The sequence below is a fragment of the Zonotrichia leucophrys genome, chromosome 2 (genome assembly GCF_028769735.1).
Source record: "Zonotrichia leucophrys gambelii isolate GWCS_2022_RI chromosome 2, RI_Zleu_2.0, whole genome shotgun sequence".
Taxonomy (NCBI): Eukaryota; Metazoa; Chordata; class Aves; order Passeriformes; family Passerellidae; genus Zonotrichia; species Zonotrichia leucophrys.
In genome coordinates this window covers 20,406,183-20,432,929 of record NC_088171.1, presented here as the reverse complement: position 1 = coordinate 20,432,929, position 26,747 = coordinate 20,406,183, and the positions used below count along the sequence as shown (strand labels likewise).

The 26,747-nt window shown below is 35.9% G+C and overlaps 1 protein-coding gene across 1 annotated transcript in view; it reads left to right on the top strand.

The window, feature by feature from the left end:
• MALRD1 (MAM and LDL receptor class A domain containing 1) overlaps positions 1-26,747 on the top strand; it is a 232,953-nt gene that overhangs the window by 157,773 nt on the left and 48,433 nt on the right. The window contains exons 30-33 of the mRNA XM_064703173.1: positions 54-215; positions 2,599-2,756; positions 9,618-9,819; positions 24,767-25,042. Coding sequence (XP_064559243.1) covers positions 54-215; positions 2,599-2,756; positions 9,618-9,819; positions 24,767-25,042 — 798 coding nt within the window. The remainder of the gene's footprint in view (positions 1-53; positions 216-2,598; positions 2,757-9,617; positions 9,820-24,766; positions 25,043-26,747) is intronic.

Sequence of the window (26,747 nt, the reverse complement as noted above, 5' to 3'; positions counted from 1 at the left end):
TATAGCAACTTTATGTAGAGCTGGGATGATAATTGACTTTGCTGTATTTTCAGGTTACTACACAAGTATTCCTGGAAGCTGTAACTTTGAAACACAAGATCAAGAGTGGACAACTGTATGTGGATTAACACAAGACACTACTGATGATTTTGACTGGAATATTAGCAACAATGCTGTCACAGAGCAAACACATCCTCATACTGACCACACACCAGGTATTGCCATATGTATTACATCACTTCTGGGAAAATGAAATATTCACAGAATTTTAAATAAAACCTACAAAAATGTACATCAGTGCCAAGATAGTAGCATATCTCAGTGTGATCAGCTGATTCATGGGAATGGTTCGAAGCTGTGCCAGGAAAGGCTCAGACTGGACATAAGGAAGCATTTCTTTACCAGTAGGGAGGCCAAACACCAGAACAGGCTTCCTAGAGGAGTTGAGTGCCCCCAGACTTTCAGTGTTTAGAAGGGATTTGGACAATGCCCTTAACAAAATGCTTTATCTTGGGCAGCCCTGAACTGATAAGCCAATTGGACTAGATGGTCATTTTAGGTGTCATCCAACTGAAATGATACTATTCCTTTCTGTTCAACTCCAATAACAAATTTCAGATACATAATGTCAGCTTCTGACGTTAAAAGATGAATTTTCTCATGAAATTTAACTGGCTATAGTAATACTCTTCTCCTTGTCAATATTTTAAATATTCAACTTTTCCTGAAGTGTGCTCCCATCCTAATGAATTTTATAAAAAGATTCAACCATATGCAGGATGAGTAGCAAAGTGTGGGGCTGTGTGTGAAATGCCTGAGGCTCCTGCCTTGATTTAACTTACCCCCCAGACACTGGCTTGCCAGAAATGTTATTTTAGAAGTTCTTCTCAAGATATTTCTGACAAACTGCTACCACGATGCCTGCTGATTTTCAGGAGAATGAAATATATTGATAGGCAATTACAGTAATCTGTGTTATATAGTAAACATAATTATATATTATATTACATAAATATTAAATAATATAATCTTTATATTATACCATATATATGGGTGGGATATTAATTTCTATCACAAATGTACCAATCTCTATTTAAGAAGTCATTGACTTTCTTTTCAGAAGCCTTAATGGCTGGAATTCCTATCTTAATTTCCATCTAATCAGCAAAGTATAGTTAATATCCAATCTAGAAGTATCAATATTTTTACTGTTTTTCTCTTGGGTTTGTGAGCAACACCATCTCCAGGTTTTGACTATTTTTTTTTGTTTTATGTTTTCAAAATCAATGGAGACACCTTATGGCTGTAGCCACTTCTGTCCAACTTGTTTATCCTCTCCTTTTCCTTTATTCTGCACCTGCTGCAGGAACTGCTCACCTGATCATGAGGGAAATGCTTATCTACCACAAATCACAGTTTCTGCAGACATTCCTACCACTTTATGTCGCAGGCTGTAAATCTGGAATTTACATTCCTCCTGGAAAGGGACAGAACAGACAAGGTAGAGGTAGAAACTACTGCAGCTGTTCCAGGCCAGCTGTTTCTTGCAAATAAGTAGTTTGACTTGCTTCCTTGCTGTTACTTTGATGCAATGAGATAAGAAAACAACTACTAGCCCCTGGCTTTTTAAGGAGATTTTGTGTGTTTTTCTATTTCAGCTTCTCTCATTTAATTAGTTCTTTGTTTCTGTGAAATTACCCAGCAATTGTAAGAAAAACACAGTTAATAAGCAAAAGGAAAACAAAATTAGAGCAAAGTGTTTTCAAAATTATCCAGATTTGTAATTTGCTTTTAAATTACCCAGGCAAGATATATTCACATTAGCTACAGAGGAACTGCTTGACAGAATTTCCAACAGCCTGTAATACTTAGAAATATCCATCAGTCCATCAGGTTTAGGTTGGATATTAGGAAAAGCTTCTTTGCCCAGAGGGTGGTTGGGCACTGGAACAGTTCCCCAGGGAAGTGGTCACAGCACCAGCCTGACAGAGCTCAAGATGCATTGGGACACATTGGGGTGACACTTGGGATGTCCTCTGCAGGGCCAGGAGTTGGGCTTTGATGATCCTTGTGCATCTCCTCCAAGTCAGGGTATTCTATGATTCTGGTTAGCGCAAGGGACATCTAGGACAAGTAACATCTTTTTATACTGAAAGAGGAGAGACTTAGATTAGAAATTAGGAAATTAGAAAGAAATTCTTTACTCAGAAGGAAGTGAGACACTGGAAAAAATATGTGCAGAAGCTGTGGATGCCCCATCCTTGGAAGTGTTCAAGGCCAGCCTGGATGTGTTCTGAGAAGCCTGATGCAGGGGTGGCATCCCTGCCCATGGCATGGGGTTGGAACTAGATAACTTTTAAGGGTCCTTCCAACCCAAGCTATTCTGAAATTCTGCCAAAGCATTAGCAAGGAAGATCGCCATGCAGGTGTGGTATAGTATACATGTATGTATAGTATACATGTATACATGTATGTGACAAAAAGAAAAAAATAGTAGCATCTGTGTTTATAAAAACACTTATAAACTAAAGCAAAGCATAAAATATTATTGAAAAACCCTAAATGGTTTTTTTTTCGGTTTTTTTTTTTTTTTTTAAGGTAAAGGACAGAGATTTTTGTATGTCAACTCATCCGCCCAGAAGGAAGGAAACAGAGCAAGGGTAACCACCACAAAATTCTTCCCACCTAGTCTTGGGGTCTGCAGAGTTCGCTTCTGGTTCTGGATGTTTCCCTCTAGACAAACAGGAGTCTTAAAGGTAAAAGTCCTCCTACTACATTATGGCATAATAATACTTGCTTTAGCACTATTTGCATTTTCGTGTCCAGGATTAGCAAAATCTCAGGAATTTATATTAACAAAACTTCATCACAAGTTACTGCCATTACACAAATCTTCTCCTCACAAGATCAAGTCACAGTTCTGCTTAAGTTTTCATTCCACTTGAAGTCCTTTTACTACATGTGTCAGAATAAACACTCCATTTTTGACTAGCATACTAAAACCTACCCAGTACCAGCACTGTTCTCTGCAGAATTCACTCTAACATAAAATGGAGATAATTTCTAATGTTTAGTGGTTAAAATTATATGGCTTTAAAATATTAATGCAACTGTGTGTGAAACGTGTTCTATTAAAGCAATTGGAAATAAGGTATTTAACTGTATTAACAATTGGAAATAAGGTACATAACTGTATTCACAATTATAGCCCAAGTTTCCATGAAACTGTCATCTTGCTGTTTCCCAAGCATCCTTAACAAGTACACTTTTGCTTGTTAAGTAATCCAGTAACAGTCCAAGCAGGGATGTGACCCCTTGGCAAACAGCTCACTTCATGTGACTCACTTTATAAATATGCTGCACAGTTCCTTTTTAAGTGACCTGAGGAAGACTCCTGTCTGTGGGGTTTGTTAAATTTTGAAAATACAGGTAATTTTAATTTTTTTAGTCAGTACAGAGTGTAAGTTAGTCTATGTTAAAAGTGAACAAGAATATTTTTGTATGCTTGGACATTGAATTAAGTCAGAAAGTTTTTACCACTGTTTTCTCCATTGGAAAAGATAACCATAGCACTGTTCCATGGGATTGTAGTGCAATTAGGCTGGAAGGGCCTCAGGTGGTCTCTAGTCCAACCCCTTGCTCCAAGCAGAGTCAGCTACAAGATGATGCTGGATGGCTCAGGAATTTAGCCAGTCTTGAAAATGTCCATAAATGGAGACTACTCAGCCTCTAGGGGCAACTTGTGCCACGGGTAAACTTTCCACTATCTTCTCCTTACATCCAGCCCAAGGATATTGTTATCCTTCATTCCACCATTTTTTAGTAATTTTTTTCAGGATGGGATTTGCATATCAATTTTATCTCTAGCACCTAGTTTATTACTCTAAGTATTGCTGTAAATTTACTTATTGATAAAAAAAAGCTGTATTTCATGAAGGTTGTATAAGCAGGAGCAAAAAGCAAACATACATTCTTTTTTTGACTTGTTGATAGCTGAAATACTGTGAGATTATCTATGATTAACTATCTGTTTAAATTCAAGTATCCTGGACCATACAGCATGCAAGATTGATGATGAGATCCTTTGAAGGAGCTTTTGAATGTTTTCAAGCATCACAGAACACTTAGCATTTGTGAATAAGTAGATGTGTGTGGCCTATGTGTGAGTTAGCAGGCAGACAGCCAGAGCCTGCTTTTTAATTGGACTTTTTCTTTTTTAAGAAGACTAGTTTAATTTCCTCTAATTGCCTCAATTTCATAAAGAATTGTCTTACTCCCACACACAAATAAAGTTCCCTGTTTATGGGTTTGCTACATGTACTCTTACATAGAAATGTACTCACAACAGACTGAGGCACTCAGCAAGGAATATCACCTCATCACAGAATCAATTTACCTCTGTGGACATTTTGCACTATTCTATCCAACTAATAAGCTATTCAGTATCAACTGTTGCTGTTATTAAATCAAGAATATAAATTACCTGTACCCATTCAAATGAAAAAGGAAAAAAACTAAAAAGAACAAAAAAGAAAAGCAATAAAATCAACAGCCCAAAACTTCAGAAACAACAGCTCTGTGAAGATTTTTTTTTCATTTTTCACTGGAGGTGAAAGAAGTCAAACTGTAATAGGAAGTTTGAATAATGTGCCAGAATATTATAGCACCAGTACAAAAGCTGATATAATTCTTATCTGAAAGACAGCTATCTGGTTGAGTCTGAATTTAAAAAAAAAATACAAGGACTGCAAATATAGGACATACTAAGATGTGTGATTAAAATAGCATACAAGGAATCAGTAAAAGAAAGATTAAAATGAACATTGTAATGCTATAGGAAATAGACGTGGTAGAACTACACAAAATAGTGGGAAGTTACAGGAACAATCCTATTCTTACTCAGAAAAGGAACCAGTCACTGAGAAAAGGGGAAAAGGAACTTGAAATGCTTCTATTCTGTGTTCACATGGCACATTTCAGTTGCACAATTCCATTGTCATAAACTCTGTAATTTTTTCATAGGGAAACCAAAAGCCTGGGCTATTATTATTATTTTTAGAAAGATACAATGTTTACACAAACTCTTGCATTAACATAGAATGGATGCTATTTAAAAGAAATCTGAATACTCCTGCTTCAGGACTTCAATCTATCATTAATCAACAGGAGAAGAAAATTACTTTGTAATGACTAAGAACAAACCCACTAGCTTTCCTTAGAAGCATTTGGTAAGAGTCTTTGAAAAGGGAGTTATCCAGCACTAAATACAAGCCTGGTCTAATATATCAATCAATATCTTCTGGACAAAAATGCCTCTTAATACAAACAAATGTGTCTGCATTATGCTGCAAATGTAAATTTAAAAAACCTCGCATTTCTCTTTGCATTCTTATGACTACTTTGTTGAATTTAATGGTGTAGGAGAGCAGTTTCAGCAAAAAATGAATGTGGTTTTCACATCTGTTTCTTCCCAATGGAAATTCTATTGATCATCTGTCAGTTAGACTGAAAACACTCAGTGTTTATTATGCTTCTCTGCCCATTTACCTTAGGAGACTGCCATACTCATACAGTGGAGAATTAAAACTGAAATTAATTCCTGGTGTGATAGCATAGCTAATATATCAGTTTTCTGCCTTTGTATTTGTTCATACTAAAAGAACTGATTTATAATAAATTTTGGTATAAGGCAGGTCACTTTTACTTAAAAACCTAAATATTGTATTACTTTAAACTAATGTTTCGGCAAAACTTTTATTACTTCAAACAGAGGTTATGAGGAGTAAAGAGAAAAGAGGTAAGTAATTTTTTAAGTGCTTCTCTATTGGGACAATGAAATATGATACAACTTTGTAATCTGATTTGTGGACTTAAAAACAATTTCATTCTGTCTCTGGTGAGATGTTGGTCCAAGGAAGAGATGTGATGATGTCTGCTGAGAAACATGAAGAGTTCAAAAGCATGATCTTAAAGATGTAAAGCAGAAAACCTAGCATCATTATTCACTGGAGTCAATGGAAATTTTCCTCAGCTGACACAAGTCTCTGGTGCCTAATGAAGTGAAAATACAGGTTATCTTTTACAGGATTTTCCTGTTTCCTCGGCTGGCAATTAAAGACTCTAAGTTGTCAGTGGTGGGAGAGAATATATCTCTTATTATGCACCCTTCAGACCTGCATTGGTTTCTTATTTATTAGGCAATTCAGGTGGAATGTACCACCTTTCAGCATTCCAACTGCTAGATTCAGGCAAGATAATAAATCATATTGAAAAGTCAGGATGATGGTACAGGATAGCCATAAGTTGTAACTGCTGATTAACAAATAGAAAATAGTTTATATTTTATGACCTTAAAAAGTACTTTCCATATTCTTAAAATGAAACAGAAGCTGAGAAATAATTCAGAAGCTTCTAACACAAAGGATATTCTGTGGAGAAGTCATGACTTTAAGGCAGTAAATAGGATTTTCTAAAGAATGTTGTTGTCTGTGGATCAGCTAGATCAGTATTAGGCTGCAGAACAATCTTATCAGACTTATAAATACAGAGTTGTTCAATGGGGTTTTGTGGCAACTTGTTGTTTGGCTGTTTTGAGGGTTTTGTGGTTTTGGTTTTTTTTTTTTAAACTTGGTTGGTTTTTGTTTGGGGGTTGCTTTTCTTCCCTTACATACCATATAGTGGGATTCATCTTGCCAGCTTTTTTTTCCTGCACATCTTAAGTTGTTTTCACTACCAGGCTAGCTTGTACACTTTAGATAGGATGCTGTGCAGAAAGATGGTGCTGGAGGTATTAAGCACCACAGAGTTGTGCCCTTCCAGGGCTCTAGGGAAATCTTATCCATGAAAATTTGCTCAACATTTCATGTGCTGTGTGTGTTTACACAGGCCAGCAAAAGTGTTGTATACACTTGATTTACTTCCTGATCCAGAAGATGCTCAAACACTGAGTGACATGGGTCATTCCAGGAGAGAAGATATATTATTATTTTTTCACTTTCATCAGGCACAACCTCAGAGAAATTTATCCCCTGCTAAAGGAAAAGAATCCTTGTGCTTCCCATTTTTCTGCACTCTCCTTTAATCTCATTTGACTTAGCATGCATTTTCAGTTATGTGTTATTCTTTTAGAAATTTCATCTAACTTCTTTTAGAAGACATTTAAGAAAACACACCCTTTCCTGGCATAGTTGTGGATAGAAAAAGGTTTGGAGAACTCAGGTATTCAGGAGTACTTTGGCAAGTAGCGAGATTGCAGCATCATCCCAGGAAGGTACATGACAAATGAAACAGAACTGTTCTCAGCTCAACCGAGATTTCCAATGTACCAGTTTGGAGATTTACACTAAATGATGTCTGTTTCCTCAATTACCTATCTGATTGTTATACACCAGGTTTAAACTTTAGTCTAACTGAGGACAGAGTCACATAAATTGCCATAACATGTTAATTAATACATTAGTAATTACATATCTGCATGCCCTTGCTCTATGGTAAATGTAGTTAAATTTCAAAGAAAAGAAAGACAAGGCATGTAAGATGACTTTGCATCCATGTGAACAGGAGCTGATGTCATCAAAATGTCACACTTAGGACCCAGTTTGACCCGCTGCCATTCCAGACCCACTGGCCAGTGAGCACACAGCAGGATTCCTGACTGGTTCATTGTTGGTACTGAGCTTGAGCTGCAGGGTTGATCTGAATGTGCGCAGAATGGGTCCTTGCTGCACCTGAGACCAGACTTTGTATGGACACAATGAGATTTCTCTGTACAAAGACAGACCTGTTCAAACAGATATTGTGCCTTGAAACATTTAGTATGAGAAAATTTGCCTATGAATCTGACTAAAACTGGAAAAAAAAAGGCTTTAAACAATGTGACCATCTTTAAGTATCCTGTAAGAAAGATGCTAGCATTGTCTTTAAATGTTTTGGAATCTTCCCACTTCCCCAATAGCTATTTGTGCAGCTGTGAGACTCAACAATGAGATATACTGAAAGGGATATTACCTCAATATTTACCTTCCAAAAGGTAAATATCACTGCTTATAGCTAAAGCCATGCTAACATTGTTATAGACTATAAAATTTCAGATTATCAAGGTTGTCATATTTTCCAGATCATCAAAATTGTCAGGAATTCTGCTGTGTTGGTGAAATAGTAAATGGTTCCAGAGAAACACACAGGTGTTTACCACTGTCCTAACCTCACATGAAGGGTTTCTGTAATCAAGAGTTTCAACTTATTAAGACCTCAGAGCCCTATAATGTGAAAAACTCTTGCACACAGTTTTAAATTTTATTTATGGGTTGAACCATCTATTTCTTCTCAACACTTGTCCTTTTAGCCCTGCAAGAGGTGTGCTTTTAGGAGCTCAGTGAAAAGATATTGCTGTTACACAGTCCTGTAACCAAAGATCAGGCTTGACAAAATTTGGTCCTGATTTGAGTTACTCTATGTCAGTATCAGTATATCTTGCTCCCTTACTCCAAAATTAAAATAACTTGCAAGAGTTTTCAGGCATCATAGATATTTTAATCAATACACCAAGTTCTACAAATTATGTGGGATTTAGGGTTCCATTTGGGTTTTTAGCTTATTTGTCCCACCAGGTGGACTGGGAGAATCAAACTTACTGAATTATACAGATAATTAGCATGGGTTCAAGTTCATAACTTTCTTGGGCCTTAGGGTTTCTGTTCCCTTATTAAACTGGGCCATTCAGTTTAATAAGGGAACAGAACCTAAAGGTCACTGGAAAATTAGTTTAAGACAACTATATTTCTGAAAATGGTGAGAAGAGGATGGATATTGATTATAATATTCAGTCCCTTAAAGAAATAGTTATCATCTGGAATGGTCAGAATATGCTAACGTTCTTTTCTCCAGTTCTTTTTCATTTTTTTTTAACCTGGTCAGATTGTATAAGGATTTTACAACACCTGAGTGGGAAAACAAATACCTCTGTATTTTCCAGCTTCATGTTCCTGGCATAAATTCACTAGCTGTTGGTTAATTGGGACTTCATTCATTGCTATACTTATTGCTTTCAGTATTTAAATATTTATGTACTTTTATTAATATCTTTGCTAAATATGTTTAAAATAACTTTCTGTGACTGTCTCAAACTCCATACTATAAATTGCTAGTACCAGATGACAGACTCAAATCCCTAGTTGCCAAGTGTTTTATTCATACCTCTAAAATCTTCACTCGGTCTAACCATAAGGAGGTCACCATTTAGAGATGAAAGAATAGCTCAAGATCCTACTCAGTCTTTCTTCAATTTCTAAATGAATTTGGGGTTAAGTCTTTACTCATTATTTTCTCTGTGTCAGGTTGAGATTATTTGTATATTTTGCAATTACTGATTGGGTTAGCTGGTCTTTTTTGGTTTTGGTTTTTTTTTCTTTCCACAGTAGCTTTATATTTGAAGCTGAACTAGCGTTAGCAAAAGTATTCAGTAACATTTGGTCATCACCAATATGAAGTGGATCTGAACCATATCAAGGAGGGTCAGTGCTGGCCAAACAGGGAGGTGCACTGCTGCACTTGGGCTGTGTTACTCCCCCAAGCTGCCCTCCTGTTCCTTAATGCTGATTGATTTCTGTCATCAACAGGTCTACACAGTTGAAGAACATGGCATGGAAATCCTTATGTGGTCTTCTAGCAGAAATGAAGAAAACAAATGGATGTATGGAAGTGTAGTTCTCTCCAGTAACAGCCTTTTCAGAGTTGCCTTTGAAGCTGAAGTGGGGTGGAGCCAACCCACAGAATTTGCTCTTGATGATATTTCTTTCACCCCAGAGTGCATTGATGGAGGTATGCTATTACACAACTATATATCATGCATGTTCTCTTTTCAGAGGGCAAGGAAAATTGTGGCATTTCATATTTCAATGTATATCACAGTCACAAAATCTGACATATTTTCTTTTTTCTCATAGTTTATAGACAACACTTCTGTGTTTTAGCTAGAAGTTGAACGTATAAATAATTATAGCAACTCAGAATATTACTGGCATTGAGGAGCTGAACCACTGTTGAGAGGAATTCTACTGCCATTCCACTATATTGGTTTTCTCCTGTATGAAAAATTCAAAGAAGACATTAGTTTGGGACCAAAGATTTTATGAGTATCAAAGTAGTTCACAATCATTTTCAAAGAAAGTCGTTATTTTTTTTATCTTTGAGCTCTTCATAAAACACAAATGTGTATCATATTTCCCTCACTAATATTTTCTTTGAGTACTTACAAACTCACTTCTGCTACACAAGTATTTGATCTATGTAGGAAAAGAATTTTAATGTCTTAAAATGCCCTGTATTTTTTTCTGTGAGAAAAGCAGTTTTTTCTGTAAGAAAAGCATTACTCTGAAAATTAAATGTACCATATGATACCATATTGGAAGAAAAGGAACAGTATGCATGCAAATATAGATTCTGATAGAAATTTCAGCAGAACTTAATGACTAAGGGACAACTAGGAATTATTATTGTTAAATAAATGCCAATATGAAGGTTAGAAAAATCTTCTTTGATAACTTTTTTTTTTATTAATACAGCTCTTGTTGTTCAGATAGGACAGCCTGTGTATGACCTGGTTGTCATGCTGTTCAAGAAACTATTTCTATTATTATTTTCATTGTGATAAGCACCTTCTGGAGGAATTAAACACATGCTGATTAAAGCTTCAAGTGAAATAATATGTTCACATGGGTGACATTTGTTCAGTCTTGAGCTGAATGAGAGTTTTGTTTATTTTCTCTAAATAGGCTCAGGCAAATAATATTTTGGAATGTAATTCAATGAGCTGCAGACTATGTGCATAAACAGGCATTTGTTCTACCCGTATTACGTTAATCACCTTTTTTAGCCTTGTCTTAAGGATTACATAGGCAGTTCATGCATAGTATAGCATAATAGGAAAATTTTCAAATTATATATTTGAAGTATCTGTACTTCTGAAATAATCATAACTATAGAAATAAATTAATTTTAATAGAACTATCTTTTCTAATTACATTATTTTTCTCCAGAGATTTTCCAGTTGTAGAATACTTTGAAGTATCTAACTTGTATCACAATGTGTTGCTCTTACAAATGTGACATATCAGAAATTTGGCCTAAGGAAAATTTGTTGGATTTATATTGGTTACGTACAGTTTGTTGAATAAGTAAAAAATTCATGCCTTATCTACATGCATAAATTGCAACTTGATAGATAATCTTCTCTTCAGACAAAAAACTATATCTAGATGCTATTGCTTAAGATTGGCTTCATACTGTCCTTGGAAGAATTCTATCTTAATAATCCTTGCTTGCCTAGAGCTTGTGAAGAGGCAAGAGAATTACATAAAATCCGTGTAATACAATAAACCACAGCAATTTAGGGAAAAAAAAAGAACCTACCACTGAATTTTTGTACTGTTCCTGACAAAGAGCTACTTAGGAGGAGGTGCTGCTTTTTACTAACTGTTGTTGCTAGAGAGATGCTTAAATATTCAGATGGTAAAATTTGAAGATATTGCCTTCCAATAGTATAAAAGCACTGTCCTGTAGATATTTGAGCAAGAACATTTTTCTGTAACAGAATCAGTGGGAAAGTTTACCTAATCCACTGTCAGTCCTGCTTTGATTGTTGCTCATTATGTTTTTTCAAAGACCTAACTCAAAGAAAAGTGTATTACCTGCAGTACAGGTTTTGTGCAGTGTTCTTCCTTTCAGAAGATACTTGTACTACTGCAGATCTTTTTTCCTCTCTCTATATTACTATATTTCACCTTGCCTTTAATTACTTTGAGTTTCCAGAGGCAACATGTTCTAAATGGAGGCAATGACAATTCAGCAGGTTGGGAGCTCTAAGTAATAAAGCATTGCCAGCAGCTCTAATTCAGTTGTGGTTTTTATGTTTTTAAGTAGTCAGTCCATATTAGCCATGACAGTTCCTAGATACCCAGGAATATTTCTGAACACTTAAGCAAGGTGTTGTCAAGGTGGTGCTAGGTCAAGCTAGGACCACTGCAGAAGTAGCTTCCAACTGATGCTAATGCAGGGGAAGCTGCCAGTGGCACTGGATGTAATTCAGAATTAGCTGCTAAATGAGATATATTCATACCACTTTTCAAGGTTCATAACTTTCTGCTGATAAAGTTGTGTGAAGATCTTATTTTACATCCTAGGGACCAAAGAATTTAATTGTTAATTAGTTGTAACTATCTTCTTCAAATTTGTAAATAACAGCTTGATTAAAAAAAAAAAAACCCACAAAACTTTATTTCTATTACGTCTTAATTTTTTCAAAATATAAGTTACAAAACATTTCTATTTCTAGTTTCAGATGGAAAAAAACTTTCGAAGTATTGAGTCAGATTTTATGCTCATTAATGTCTTTCTCATAGTATTTTCTAGTTGAGCTGAAATAGGAGGCATTACAGAAATTCTAAAAATTATTGCTACACCTAATTTAAATTGTAGCATTAACCCAAAGATGCCTAATAACCAAAATTTATTCTGCTTATAAAAATCAGAATACTATATTTTCCCACTCATTCAGTACTAGGGAAATAAACCAGATGGACAAATTTGGTGTAATTCAGTTAAATAGCACTTCTACATATTGGAGCAGGATTCTCAAGAAACAAATAAATAGTAAATATATTTTGTTATGTCTTCAAGAGATCACCCAAGTGAAATATTTGTGCTTGTGGAGATCTAGTGGAAGAAGGTAAATCTCAGTACAAAGTCAGCACTGAATGATGCTCCAGCTCTTTTATGCAGTCAAGTTACCTGCTAGGCCATATTTAGCTGCAACTCTTTGGGAATTTATACCTCTAAATTATACTGCTTTAACTAATTGCTAAAGTCATTTTGGTTTATTCAAAAAGAATAGTGTTGACACTTTGAAATGAATATTTGGGATGAATTTTGGGTATAAAGACAAGTGCAAATATCATGTGGTGCTTGAGGCTCCAGTGTATTTGAGAAAATAGTATTTGCTTTTTCACCATCAGTCATGCTTATCACCAGTTCAGTATTAATATTGCTTACTGAAATTATTAATTTGAATAAAATTAATTCTGTGTCTATTCTCCTACTTCACCTTTCCTTATCATTCTCTCTTTTTTAATTACTGTTTTTAGTCTATGTTTGCTGCATAGCTTAATTCCCATAGCTGGTCACAGTGTCTGAAGTATTTTCTTTCTTTTCTTCTGTTTTGTGAACCACTTCCTATCAACTTTGATAATTTTATTTTGAAGTCTTTTATACTTCTGATTTTTTTTTCATTTATTCCTTTTTTTATAAAATATTTTTCAAAAAATGTCTCTTTAGCCCATAAACTCAGCATATGAGAAAGGACTTTCATTGTTAACAAATTTCCCGCCACATCCCCCTGCAGCTTTCCTTTCATCTGAAAGATTTGTCTCCAGCAGAACATATTATTATGTAAGGATACACTGGAGATAAAAGGGAAATTCAAATAGTGCAAAACATTCAGCACAGACAGGACATGGCATCTCTAGCACTGTGTCATCTGACCGTGGTGGAATTGCGAATTTAGGAAGTGCAATTTCCCAGATGCGATGGGTCGGGGCTTTTTTCTGATATTGTCATAATTCTTGACTTCACCACACAGGTTACCAACAAAAGGGTCAGATTTACCTCTTAGGACCTGAAGTACAGTAAAATTTTCAGTGATTTTGGCAGCTTTCACTTAGGTGAAACATTTGCTTTGAAATATCATAATTCTTCCAAGTCTCCCCATTGCTGTGTAGCAAAGCACAAACTAAACCTTCTGTAAAGGTTGTGCATAATCCTTATACTGAGCAAGATTTCACTTGCTGTGAAAAAACAAATAGAAGAAACAAATCAGAATCTGTGCATTATAGAACTGGTTTTAGCTTTACATTCAAGCCCAAGGGTATTTTTAAAATGTATACAAAGTTATCCCAGTACCCTAAAACCTAACCTCCAAGAACTGTATTTTCAATTTATTTGAACCATCATAAGAAAATCATGAGATATAACAACATCCATCCATTTAGATCATCTTTCCTTAGTTTTCTAGAAGAAATGATATTCCAAAAACTGTGTGACAAAGGAAATTATATTCAATCAAATTTAAGATAGATATACTCAGAATTTCTGGTCAGCCACAGTAAGTAAGAAAAAAGTTCATCTAGAAATATAAACTGTCTCCAACAGTTCTGGATGTCAGGGAAAGAGTATAAGAAATTGGGAACTATACATACTGTTTTACCCCCAATACATTTCCCATTGGCAGCCATTTGTAATTCAGTCTTCCTGAGCCATATGTAGTCTTGGAATAATGAGCCTCAAATTTTTTTATTTCCCTCTGAACTTATCTGTTCTCGTTTTAACATCAGGGAATTTTTAATATTCAGAAATTAAATTACATGCTGCTGCTGCTTATATGAATTTAGGTTTATATTCATGAATAGAAAAGCTTTAGTGCTTTCTCATTTAGGCCTTGAAATGTATGAAATCTTTATTTCAACCTTGATGATTCACCCTTTTGTGTGGTGGGCAGGATTTTCTTAAGATATCTCCATAAAACAGTTTCAAATCTCACAGTAGATGCATGCTATAGACCAAATCCCAAAGTTCCTTCAGAATGAAATAATTTGCATTGACTTCCAAACAATAGCAGAATTTATGTGATATCATACCAAAAGTTTGTGATAGGTGCAGGTTCAACCATCAAGATGAGAAGGAAGGTGTCCCAAAGGAGCTATAGTCCATTCTCTTTGTTAAAGGTGGAAGGAAATGAACATTATAGCTGGCATCTAATTTAAGCTCTGTTTATGACTGTTTATAATTTGCAGAGTTTATAACAGCAGAGTGAAGATAGAATCTAATACTTTTTCATTTAATAACTTAGTAAAAGAATTTGAACATTGCAGAATGAAGATATAATCTAATACTTTTTCATTTAATAAAAGTAGTAAGGAATAGCAACTTTGAAAACAATTTCTGAATATCTAGAGAGTGGAAAGAAAGAAAGAAAGTGGTAAAGTAAAAAGCTATGTAGATAATCACCTGATAAGCAGTCATGGTTTTCAAAATCAGTATTAGTCTAAAATACTACCATTTTAGATGATATGTGGTATCTTGAAGGTATCTAATTTTCAGAAAAATAAATGGGAACAGCATTTCTTTAGAAGTGAATCCCCTTGTGATTTTAGATAAGAAACCATAGAGCAAAAGTATATATGTGTGGAAATACTCATGTCATAATGTCTTGCCTAGTTATAATTTGTTTCTCACAACATATATTCATGGAATGACAGAATATCCTGAGTAGGAAGGGACCCAAAAGGATTATTGAGTTCAATTCCTTGTTCTGCACAGAACCATCCCCAAGAGTCACATCATGTGCCCGACAGCACTGTCCAAATGTTCCTTGGGCTCTGTCAGGCTGGTGCGGTCACCACTGCCCCAGGGAGCTGTTCCACTGCTCAACCACATATTGAGACTTTTTCCTCCCTATTTTATCCCTGCTTCATGAAACACACTCTTAAAATCCTGATTGTTTATAAACCTCTGCTGCTTTTCCTGCCACAGATTTCCATTTGCTTCAAATCAGGGTCTGTGTGTTTATATGTAAAGACATAATCTTTAACCACATTATTGAATACTATTTTTCTCAGTTATCTTTTCTTTTTCCAACACAGAGATGAGAAATAATTGAATATTTTTGGTTCTCTGTGTACATTTTTCAGATATATCTTTGACTGCAGAATTTCTTATCTTGATGAAGAGTTTTTCTAAACAACATATAGCTATGGTGTCCAAATATTTGAAAAGTATTTGATAACAACCTTCATAACTACTTCTTATTGCATAATCTATCTATTTCATTATCTACCTGACAAGTAAAAAGATGGGATAAAGAAAAAAAATCTTCTGCAGTTTTGAGTAGTAGTTTGGAAATGTCCAAACCATTATTGTTTTCAGACTCATAAAAGTAAAACATCCCGAATTGACCAAAAATGCAAAATATGAATCGGCCAAAATTCTTCTCCTGTGCAGACCCTAAAATGACAGACTAGCGATAAACTGTCTTGAATTAGGAGAATTTAAATAGGAGACTCTAAAATGAGTTATATCTCCTTGATCTTAACCAATCCCTTTCCACCAATAAGGAATGAACACTAGTAGATATACATGAAAAAATACCATTTACCTACAAGTGGAACATCAAAAAGTAAAAAAAAAAAAACCAAAATAAACCAATAAACAACCACTAGATACAAAATTGCTAAATCTCAGGAACACCACAGGAGCAAAGAGAGACTCAAAATTCCAGAAATACCCTTCTCAAGGTGGTTCCCATGTATCTTGAAAGACAGAGGGAAAATGGTGCAAGCTCACTCCCCAAGATGGTGCTCTCCAGGTGGCCCGTGGTCTGGGAGGCCAAGGGAGAAATGATGGGTGCCCAAAAAGAGCCCTCCTGGGAAGGTGGCAGCTCATGGATCTGCCCTAGTGGCAGATAAAGAACTGCCAGCATGTGTGGGGTCAGCTCCGCGGCCCCTGCTGCTTCTTCCTGCTGCCCACTGCACTCTGCTGGTGCTGGCGCTCGTGTCCTGACCCACTGCTGTGTCCACTCTGTCAGTGCTGACACGGGGTGAGCCAGCCCCATGGGACCAGCTCAAGATTCACTACCCATGGAATTTGCAAGATTCACTCTAACGATGGTTTCTAATTGCAAAATGCTGCTCTTCCAAGTTGCTGCAGTGGCAAGCCCAGAAACCAAAGCAGCCCTTTCAAAAGGGCAACATCCACCTTTAGCAAACTCCACCAGGCAAAGGGAGTCAGGTTGGGTGCCCTGGCTTTCTGAAGGGACCAGCATGTCCCAACTGCCCCACAATTCTGGTTCTGGATGTGCTGGGATTTAAAGAGACAATAAGAGATCAATATGAAGTACAATGACAGTCTGGGTTACCCATGACAGAAGGGAGACAGTCAAATTAAACAGCTCAGAAGCCAGCCATTTGCAGTTAATTTTATATGCTCTCCAGAAGTATTAGTAGATCCCATTTCACAATAAGAAAAGCATAAATTACATTTTTATCTAATTTTATCTAAATTAGAGTGGGTGTTTTTTTGAGCTTTGTGCAAAAAAATAGCTGCGTAGTGCAGAGAGAATCTTGTTGAGGGGCGAGCAGGTGTATGTGTCCATGTGTCCATCTGTATGTCCAGGTGTGTGAGTCTGTGTGTCCCCGTGTGTGCAAGTGTGTCCATGTGTGCCCATGCATGAAGCAACACAGAAAATTCTGCAGAGGAACAGGACTCATCTGACAAAACCTTGGACAGTTTGTGATCCTTCTCTGAAACTCCCAGAGCCCAAGTGCTGGAAATGCTGGAAGGGTTAGCGGCCTGAACTGCTAACATTACAGTGTTAGATCATGGGGAAAAACACTGTAGAGGAGGTAACTTCTGATTTCTTCAAGTTGCAGAGCCAGGGGAATCACTGTTAACTTGTCTGCTCATGCTTGCAGTGAAGCAGAAATCTCTCTCACATGGAGTTTCTTTCACAGGGAAAGAGAAAGAAAAAACTCATGGAGTTTCTTTCCTCAAGGGCAGGAGATGATTCATGAGAGTTGTAGGGGGAGACTGCTCACAGAAACAAAGGAGGGGAAGAGGGAAGCAGAATGAGTAGTAATAGAGGACTGGAGATATCAGGGAAATTTGTGAATAGATTCTTTAGTCAATTAGCATTTCCCTGAAACCAATCAATATATGCTTTAGATCCGTGTTTCTTGGCAGAGATAAGGCATTTATGCATTTTTAAAGACTAAAAATTGTGATCCAAACATAGTACCTTAGAGAGCTCCTTCAGCCTGTTCTTGTACCTTCCAGTGCACAGACCCAGCCAGTGTCAAAAGCCAAAACTTTTTGTGGATTTCACAGAAAAGGAACTGGGAATAATTTTAGGATAAGATAATTGCACTGTATAACTAGGATAATTATTGGCAATCCCTAAATGCAATTATGTTGTGTGTTTAAATTAACAATTATACTATCTTTGTCCAAAACTTTCAGTTACTATCTGCTTTCTTATAACTTGTCCAGAATACTGAAATCTTCTGAAGCAAGCTCATGCCTTTTGGGAAATTAAAATTCCTCAGATTTATTAATAGTGTATTAAAATACTTTCATTAATATTGAACCTCCAAACCCCATCTGTTTACAGCAGAAAACTTTCAAATCACACAGATTATACTTTTCCTTGCTAACTTCATTCATATAAATCAACATATTTCCTTGGAGGGAAGGAGAGAAATAATATTTGGAATGAAATGGTTTCATGATGCTATCTTAAAAAGCAGAAAATTCTCAGACTCTTCCTTGTGTAAAACCTACTCATCTCCTCAATAGCAATTCTTCAGCTCACATTTATCTCAGAAATTATATCCATTTCATTTTGTCAAAGACTAAAGTTTCACAGCTTCTCCAGTTTGTCATTGCTCCTAATAAATAAACAAACCAACAAATCCATGACATTAGCAGGCATAGCTAACAGTCCTCAGAATATTGTTAGCAGAAATATAGCAAATATTGCCATATTCCTGTCACAGGTAGTGTGTTCCTGCCAGAATCAGTAGTTCTCTGAGTGAAGACTAAATCTTAGCTTGACTTTACTGGCAGTAAACCTGTCTGTTTTCCATTATGTTTGTATGTTAGCAAACTATGATAATCTAAAATAAATTCTGCAGAGTCATATAGAAATCATTGGACCATATTATGGTTTTTTTAATTCTGGCTTTGTCATGGGGTCTCTGAGACCCTTTCCAGCACCCTGTCCCAAAACTCTGTCTTCTCATGAAGGGAAGAGGACTTGAAGACTTGAAGATTCAATTGGCCAGACTAATTTCCCCCTTATTTTGTTTTTTTTTTAATTTTAATCTTTTTACAAGCTTGGAAATGAACAGCAGGAGCTTTATTGTAATGGATAAAAACGCATGGAAAGGTTGTTTAAGTATCTGTATAGTTTTAGTCCTATTAATTTTTGTAACAAGTTTGTTTCCTTGCAGCCACCTTGAATGGGTTGGTTTCATGCCCTGATCCAATATTTACTGAACTGAAATTGAGGACTGACATCTATTTCAAATTAATTAATGGACTGGATTGGGCCCGTAATTAATTTATACTCTTGTCTAATGAAATCTATGGGAGGGAGTTATTTTTGACCTCTTTTAGCTGCAGTTAATAGGTCCACTGTTTTTATTACATTCACTAGGCAAATTACTTATGCAAATATATCAGACAGGTTGTTGGTTTTCAGGGGTCTGATGCAAGGCCCATTAAAATCAATATGAGTTATCCCATTTACTTAAATGGACTATAGAGCAAGCTCTGATACACCTGAGGTGGTGCTGCCTAACAGCATTTGTGGTCACTTTATTTCATGCTCCCTGGGGTTGACTCTAATGGCAATGTCCACTAGGCTTAACTAAAACTCACTGTTACAGGTGATATATAAATATAAATGGGGACCTACTCTGCACCAGAGATCTTTGTATTTGAAGAGGAAAGGCAGAAAAAAGGAGGATAGCCTGGAGCTGTTGCTTCATTCAAATTAAGCATGTTTGTGTGCTGCTTGCTGTGGTAATGACTGTGTAATACAAACATTTATTTTATATTAGCATTTGGGTAATAGCAGTTCTGTGGTTTTCTCTGACTGAATGCCTGTGATTCATGAGCAAAATATTTGCAGTGCCAACCTGTGAAGCTTGCTTTACAGTCAGGAAACAGGATCATATGCTCCATAGATGTCAAAGACAATAACAGCAAATCATAAGTGTACAGAAAATGTTCATCAATGAGCAGTAAGCCTTTAACAAATCCCTATCCCACAAATATATAATTGTGTCCTTGACAATGAGCACTTATTGACTTAACACTTCATATTGTAAAGGCTCTTTTTTCCAAAATCATCAGCTCATGATCTCTATTTACTGTAAACATGGTTTGATGGTAGCACATTGCAATGAAAATGTATTTAAAAGTGCCTATTTGATCTGACAACAATGAAATACAGATATATCCAGCTGTAGTTATTGCAGTTCACAGAACAGTATGTAACAAATTTTATTTGCTTTAAACACTGGTCTGATTTTTATGATTTTTTTTATATCTACCTCAGCTACTTAACTTCTCATAAAAGTGTGAAGGTGCATGTGAGGTAGCACTTCTGGTCCATAGATTATGACTCATCCAGCACAGCTGTGTAAGTTTCAAAAGACAGAGGACCAAATTAAAATGTCAGTTTTTAGGACCTAATTAAAATGTCTTTTTTATGATACACAAGTAGATGTTAAACCCTTTCTTTAATTTTGGTTACTTGCCATATGCAAGGTAAAAATAAGTGCAAAATAAAACACTGAGTGCAAAGTAAAGTAAATAAGGACATGTACTCAGCTTTCTACTTGGAAAGTCATGATTTCTTAGGTATAATGGAACATCAACAATTTACTGCTGCTTTTCATGTGAATCCAAATTCAGACTCAGTGCTTTGCAGTGCAGAGGTTATTTTTGCTGAATTTTTTTGTTTAGTTTGCTTTTCATCTGTGCGCAAATACTGAATTCTTGAGGATTTTTAGTCGTGCTTTTCAGTAAGCATGCAGGCTGGATACAAAAAGCTAAAGCTTTTATACTGTCTTCCTTAGAACTCATCATTTTCAGTAGATTTATCTCCAAATCCTTAAACAGTTTCAAACAGATAATGCTTTTGAAAAAAGTAACCTGTACAATGTCTCCTGCACTCCTGAATGTGGTCTGAAAACGAGAGTCACACGGCGCTCAGGAGATGAGTGCTGCCTTGGGAACATCTTTTCTGCATTTGAGAAAAGGTGAGGGAAACATTTTCTTGGCATGCCAGTGTTAGGCAATTGTTGAATCAAAAAATATTAAGTGACAGAAGGGATGTGTGGGCCACAAATGGTCCAATTTGCATTGAAAAGGCTTCACTTCAGATTATGCTGTTTACATGACTTTCATATATTCGTACAAGAGGAAAATATTAGGTTCACAGATATGCTAAGTTTAAAGTTAGTTTTCATTGCTAAATTGTGTGAGTGTACTACTGTGTGAGTCAGGTGTTTCTGACAATCTCTCATTAGTGCCAGCTTGTTTTTCACTGCAAACCACATTGTAGTGTTAACACCTTAGTTAAATTCTTCACAGTGGCAAGAAAACAGAATGAATATTCCCAGTTTTTAGAAGGAAATGTGTCAGTAGCAGATACTGCAATGATCAGCTTAAAATGAATAATTACATAGACAGTAGTTTTGAATACAAGTAATTAGTTTTGCATTAATGTTGCTGGAGATTTCAGTTGGAACTAGTTAATTATTTTCTACATTTGCATATTCTTAATTAGCTTTTTTTAGTTGTTAGCTTTGTACAAATTATTGTTTTGATAAATCTCCAAAATTTTTACCAGGCACATTTAAATTATAAATGGGAAAAAATTTGTAACCTACTTTATGTAAAGAAAATAGATTGAATTTTGGGGTAGAGTTTTGGCAGACCATGGCAATAACAACCTCTTATAGAATGGCAACCAGAGCACAATTTTTCTATTGTATCTGAAACCAAACACATGTGAACTAATTAACATATCACGTGAGTTAATAAGCAAGAGATACTCCTATGAGCTTTGATGTACATTCCCATCTCATGCACTGTTCTGATCTGAAAGGATTTTGCTTATTTCAGGATATGACTTTAGTTTTTTTTTAATGTAGTGCAAATATAAAACAGACCTCAATAAGACCCCTGGTTAACCTTACACCTAACTCAACCTGGACATATCTTTGCTGCCCTTGGTGAATATTGCACACTCTAACATATTTGCTATGCAAGTCAGGAAGAACTTCATCCTAAAAATTATTTTCTGACAATCAGAGGGAATAATGATATAAAATAGTAATAGAAAATAATAATAGAAAATAATATTAATAATAATAATAGAAAAATAATCAATCATCCCCATTCAAAAAGAGAATTCAAGCATTTCTCTGAATACTGCATTTGGCACAGGATTATTTACATGCATAAGCTCATTATATGATTGGGCTCATAAGGCTAAACTGATCAGGGTTACAAAAGTCTGAAAATAATTTTAAACTCAAGGCCAGATTCATAACAAGCAACACATTCAAGAAATGTTGAGTTTAAGAGGGGATTTTAGTTTACAGAACAAATTTGAGTAGAAGCATGTGAATAAACATATCAAGAACAGGAAATGAAACTGGGTCAGAAATGCTCACAAATGTATTATAAATGCAATCTCTCCTGCAACATAAACAGGCAACCACAGCAAAGTCAAATATATTGTATCTGTGAGAGGTTAATTTCCAGAGCATCAGAACAAATACAGAAAAGCTAACACAGGACTATGCAAGGACAAAAGAATGTGTATAAGCAGAACTGACTGCAGCTTAAGTCATTTTCGCTGGTTAAAAGCCCCCTAGGCACTGTGAGGAAAGGATCAGAAATAGCAGAAATAAAAAAAGTACTTTCAAATATAATCATACTTTTTTTATTTTTTCCCAAAGCAAATGTAAACTAAAAATAAAAAATATATCTTTTTTTATTCCACTGTGCATGATTTGACAGCACTAGTTCTGTATCAATGGAGAGAGAATTATGTTCTCCCAATGACATTTCTTCAGTATCTTGGCAGGATCATGGCCTTATATAGAGTTTCTATATGACAAACAAAATTCAGCATTTTCATGGGTTACTATTATTATCTGGTAAAGTATAGGACCAAAGTAGAAAAAAAGGCAGAATCTAGAATACTTTTAATCTACCAAATCAATCCACTATGTGATCTGAATGTCTATTATCAAGTACCTAAAACAAACTTCCATAAGCCTTTTAAAGTAGATTATTCTTAGACTAACACATTTATAAAACACATATGAAATCACAATCTTTTCAATCCCATGTAAAAGTTCACATCTTTGAGATATGCATGGCATAATTCTGAATATAAACAGTACAGAAGATCACCAGGTTATTATTTTCACTGAGTCAATAATAATTTTTGTTATTTTATGTTTACACTATATCCAGTGAATCAAATTAATTTCTCTAGTAGAAAGATTTAATTTAATTAGGGGTGTGAAATATTGTTAGGCATCTTCTATTGTATGAAGCTTTTCAATTATGATTTTCTGATATAAAGTCAACTTGAAAATCAAAAATTTCTAACCTATAGAGGGTCTGTATTAAATAGAACTTTGAGCTCTTTCTCCTTACAGCTGCTTCACAAGCAACTGGATGGTGAAATAATGCTGGTATTCTGTTCACCTGAATGCATTAACAGTTCATTTATTTGTACAAAAAGCTATTGTTATTTATGATGGTGGTATCCTTGAAACTGAGCATGTTTTAACAAAGCCCTCACGCTGTAAAACCCCAGCCTGGTATTGTAGAATACACAAACATACTGATATGACCAGAGGATTAAAAGTCATAAAATCACGCCAAAATCCATGTGCTCCCTTACAGAGTGTCATGCCTTAATGCAGCAGTAACATTGGACATCTCATTGGACTCACCCATGACTTTTTGTGCTTGTCTACTTTGCCTCAGCCCAAGTCAACAGCAAAATTCCTCCTGTCTTTTATGGAGGAAGTGCCATTAATTTGTCTTACCTTGTCTCTAATGATTATATTATATTTTTTACTCAGCTGCTGCAAATTGACCTTAAAAGAAAGATTAAAAGTATGGAGCTGAATTCTGGGGATTTTTCTCTTTTCTCTGCACATAAAAAATACAGGATTCCATCACATTGCTTCCCTGGGAGATACTGATGCCATAAAGAACAAAACATTAGCACAGCCAGCTCCTTAGAAATTAGTTTCCACAAATAGATCTTATGCTTCTGCTGATAAAATTCACTTGCAATGGTTTTCATAGGAAAAAAGAAAGACTTAGATGTCTGGGACAATTTATTTATATACATGATGCCAAAAAGCTTTCCCCAGTATCTTCTTCTTTCAACAATGCTAGTAAGCATGGAATATTTTATTTATTTATTTATATTTTTTTATTTTATTCATTTCCTTTTTGCCAGCTGTCTGAATTTGTTAAAGTTCAAAAACAAAACAAAACAAAAAAAAAACCCACATTTTTCTTTACTTGCATCCTGGAAGCCTATCTAGTATTTTTTTTATTTAATTCCCTATCATCAAGCTACACTAAAGAGTCAGAGTAATAAAAAACTAGATCAGTAAAAGTTTTTATTGTTACTTTATGAAAATATTTTTCTTAATTTAACTTAAAATTTTGACTTGAGGGCTATTTTAAGGCTTTCCAGACAAGATTTATCAATGTTTTGGTATTAACCCTTCTATGTGTACGTGCCAAAAGATGTAATAGGATCAAAATAAATGGTGAACTTGAGATTTAGAAGCAAAATGCTGCAACAACAACAATTCAGTTAATATTAGACAAAACGTTTTTAATACTGTGTTTTGCACTTAGGAGCTGTTTTTTCATAAAAGTTGGGTTCCTTTTTTCTAAAGTGTTTAGTGATCAAAACCAGCTGCATTCCCAGCAGTTCCTGAGTTCCTGTCCATCTCAAAGGCAGTGTGAATGACTACTGAAAGAACAGAACCCCTAACCATTCCTTTGCAAATGACTACTGAAAGAACAGAGCCCCTAACCATTCCTTTGTGAATGACTACTGAAAGAACAGAATCCATAACCATTCCTTTCCCTCCCGTAGGGTCAGCTGGTCCCCACCCTCCCACCTGCAGCGGTGATGGGTTCCCGTGCGCGTACATGCCGCAGTGTTTGCCCCTCACTGCGCGGTGCGATGGGGTCGAAGATTGCACCGATGGAAGTGATGAGATGAGCTGCCCCGTGGAGATGCCCACCAGCACAGCCCCGGGCTCCTGCAAGGCAGCAGAGTTCCTGTGTCCTTCCCAGGGCTGTGTCCCGTCCCTCCTGCTCTGTGATGGGGTGCGCGACTGCCCCCTCAGCGAGGATGAAGCTGGCTGCCGTAAGTTACATCCACGGTTCTCAGGTTTTGGCTGTTAATTGCTGCCCCGAGATGTGTGGAATGTCTCTGTTTCGGCCCACGCATCTGAAGAACGAGTCAGAGCTCTTCAGTTCTTGGTCTTGAAGTTGTTTATTAATTCTTATCTATAAAATTTTCTTTCTGCCCAGCTGAGTTCTGCTCAGCAAGGCAGCCAAAGGCACTCTGACCACCCCCGAGGCGGTGTTGTCTTTTTATACTACAAACTACATATAACATATTTACAATTACTTTCCAATACCTATCACCTATCTTAGACAGTGCACTTCTATTCTAAACCAGTCCCCAAGTGCCAACATCACAGCAGAAGATGGAGACCAAGAAGAAGAAGAAGAAGAAAGGCTAGACACGCCCAAGTCCCTCCATCCTGTACCCATAACCCCCATACCAAAAATCCTAAAACCTACATTTTCACCCTGTGATAATTTTATTATTATACTATTTAAATGTCTGTGACTTTCAGGTCCTCATACAAAGCTGGTAACTTGCTCCAGGGGTCATAATCAAATCCACAGGTGTTCTGGGCTGTGTGCCAGGGTCTCCAAGCCCCCCGGTGGGGTCCTCGGCAACTCTGGACACCCGGAGGGATTTGCTGAGTTCCAACACATGGTGGTGGTTACGGCTATGGTAACTTACCCGCCCAAACTTTCTTTCCTGAGTTTTAGAAAAGAAAAGTTCAACACAGTGAAGTTCAGTGTAAAATTCATCATTCCCTTGTCAAATAAACCCCTATTTGTGTCATATATAATGCATTAATTGCAGAGATGCTTTACATTTCTAAATAATTTTGCTCATGCTTATTAATTTTCTTGCTATAATTTAGTAAGTGTTTTAAAAAACTGCAAGCGTGTTTCTGTTAATATTTACAAGCATTTCCACATTTTTTCCTTAAATCAGTCAGCTGTATTTGCATTGCCTCTGTAACCTCTGATCGTGATATGACAGAAAGATAGGCTTCTGCAGTTCTGTTATTCAGTAACATTTAAGGCAGTCCTGACCTTTCAAGGATTTTGAAATCAAGTCTGTTCATGAAATAGCAGCAATCTCCGCCCCAAGCAAGGAAAAGGGCTCACAAACAAAACACAAGGTCAATAGGCTTTGAAATGTAACCGCAATGAGATGCCACGGAGAAGCATCTGAAACAAACAGACAAAAAAGTGAGTGTCTGCCATTTAAAAATATTTCATTATTAGCAGGTGAACTGAGACCAAATGTTTCATTCCAAGAATTTCAAAATAATTAGCTACACAGAAAAAAAAAAGAAAAAAAGACTTTTTACATATAAATTCTTTTCTTCCTAAACCGGTCATGCTCGAAAACTTTAACATTTTTCTCATCCTTATCAGAATGAAAAAAAAATTGGTAAAAAATATCAGTTTCCAGTGGATTAGAAATTAATGTTCTTTAATATTTTCTATCCAATCTACAAAATATAAATGCAGGCTATTGTGCATGCCATTTAATTTAGCAAAGTGGTTAACCAAACTGGGATGGATTTGACAGACTATCTGTGTCTTGTTTTGAAGTGAACTCTGTGGTTTTGTTGGGAGTAGACATAGTTTTGAAGATAAAGTTGATGTTAAATTCTATGTACCCTGAAGACATGTAGAAATTTTGCATGTTCCTTTCTTCAAATAAACCCTCATGGGTAATCTTCATTTGACCTTGT